Below are 2,213 nucleotides of genomic sequence, written 5' to 3'. Positions count from 1 at the left end.
GGGGTGAGGAGGAGGGACACGCTAGTCTAGTTTTTGACCAAGCTTTTTCCAAATATCACATATCTCCCGTAACTTATGCGTCGTACTGATGTCAGGGTTTGTGTTTGGGTTCAGGTCCCGCTGCGAGGCCACTGGCGGCGGCAACAGGGGCCTCTGAACATGAACCATTATGCCAATAAGAAGAGTGCAGCAGAGAGCATGCTGGATGTGGCTCTTCTGATGGCTAATGCATCACAGCTGAAGGCTGTGCTGGAGCAAGGACCTGACTTCACCTTCTATGTGCCCCTCGTTACTCTTATTAGTATCTCCCTCATCCTGCAAATCATTGTGGGAGTTCTGCTCATCTTCATTGGTAAGTGTGGAGCCTTCAAGGTCTATATGGCAAAGTTTTGCATTCTCAAATTCTTGTCCTCCGTTGCACACAAAATAAATATTTAGTGTCTTTAACTGCAATATTGTGTAAAATGTGTGGTAATAGGTTTATTCAATTTACTTTGTCTCAATAATACCAACACTGTGGTTACATAAAGAAAATATGTGTACAGATTTAAAACAGACAACTGTGTGTGAACCTCAGTACTCAACCGTCCCATGCATCTTGTGACACTAAAGTTAAACATGCACACTTATTTGTGGTTACAAGTGTAACTTTTGTGCGTGCTGTTACAGCCAAAAGCCGGGGGACCACCGGACTTGTAATAAGATGTGTTCATGTGTAAGGTCAGTTTCACACATTATGGGAACACAGCCGACAACGGTTTTTAATTTGTATTTAGATGTTCACAAAGCCGTTCTTTTTTGTTCTAAGCCTTTGTATTAACCTCACTGTTGATATAATTTATGCAAAAATGTAATTTTGACATGTTATTTTATTCTCTAGAACTACAAATATTTTTTTTTCTAACAATAAAACAAACTTCAATTTCCCAAAGCAGACTTGTTTCCACAGGTCTACAAAGTGTGATTTACAACCACATACCTTGAAATCATTTATGCACACCATTTCACAAACACAAAATCCTTCTTACGCTCATTTGGATACAAATCTGGAAGCACAAGTATGTCTTCCCCTAACATCGGTGTCCTCGCTCTTCCCCTCTGTCGTTATCTTATACTAACAGACAACACTATTGTGACTGAGAGTTTAGAGAGCCACAGCAGGAAGAAATGCCTCTGCTGTTAGCTGTTTCCAGTTTTAAAGTGCTCTCTTGGGAAACTGTATTGTCATTTACCAACATTAAGACGGCCAGTAAAAAATACATACTTATCCTCTGGCTGAAAGAAATGTCTCTTTTCAAACAAGCGAGACATGTAATGTCTTAATGGAGGATGAAGCTAATTATTCACCAGGGGGGGGGTGCTGTCAGATGCTGTTAATATATATCATAGTGCTCGGTAATGATTACTTCACTGCTCCTCTGACAGGAAAGTCAGTGCTACCTCCTTGTGGGGAAAGATCCTTCGTACTCACAGAGCAAAACTAGGTCCTCATGTTTCATTTTTCTCTTTTGTCAGTTAAGTGGAACCTGAATGATGAAAGCATGCACTACAAGTTGAACATCATGGAGAATTTCGCCACAGCCTTCGTCTTTATCATAGTCGTGGTCAACGTCTTCATCACAGCCTTTGGTGTCCAGCGACCCAACCCAAGTGCTTGATCACCCTTGACGTGACTACCCATGCCTGCTGATCAATTTAGTAAACATGGACCTCCACATTGTTTATGCTAATGAACAGGATATTTATTACCCAAACTAGGCTAATATATAACATACTGAGGATCAGGTAGTGAGTGTGTGTGTGTGTGAGAGAGAGTGTGTGAGAGCGAGGAGTTTCCGTCTCTAACTATGGCTATGGACAAATTTGTGGTCCGGTTTCATTTAATGGGGGAATTGTGTTACCTCTTATCATGCTCAGGTTACTGATGCAAATATATGATTGCCTTTGCTTGTTAACAAATATCAGGAGCAAAATACTGTACATCATTCACAACCATTGTAAATGTTTCCTGGGGAAAAAAAAAGACATTCTGTTGTTATTTTGAAATGTATCAGTATTGGTCAGTCTAAACCCAATGTATGCCTACAGCTTTAAAGAAAAAAATCCCCTCGGTATAATGTAAATGACATTCTAAATAGTATGTGCATCGAGAGCCACCTTGGCCTACTGCTGCTCATGAGGCATAACAGGATCCTTTATTATGGGGGGGGGGG

General features: G+C 40.8%; 1 protein-coding gene across 1 annotated transcript in view; it reads left to right on the top strand.

The window, feature by feature from the left end:
• ninj1 (ninjurin 1) overlaps positions 1-2,213 on the top strand; it is a 5,967-nt gene that overhangs the window by 3,541 nt on the left and 213 nt on the right. Inside the window, exons 2-3 of the mRNA XM_034870302.1 lie at positions 115-352; positions 1,516-2,213. The exon at positions 1,516-2,213 is cut by the window's right edge and continues 213 nt beyond it. Coding sequence (XP_034726193.1) covers positions 115-352; positions 1,516-1,658 — 381 coding nt within the window. The 3' untranslated portion in view covers positions 1,659-2,213. The remainder of the gene's footprint in view (positions 1-114; positions 353-1,515) is intronic.

Source organism: Etheostoma cragini, chromosome 4 (genome assembly GCF_013103735.1).
Source record: "Etheostoma cragini isolate CJK2018 chromosome 4, CSU_Ecrag_1.0, whole genome shotgun sequence".
NCBI lineage: Eukaryota > Metazoa > Chordata > Actinopteri > Perciformes > Percidae > Etheostoma > Etheostoma cragini.
This window is presented reverse-complemented; position numbering and strand designations above follow the sequence as displayed.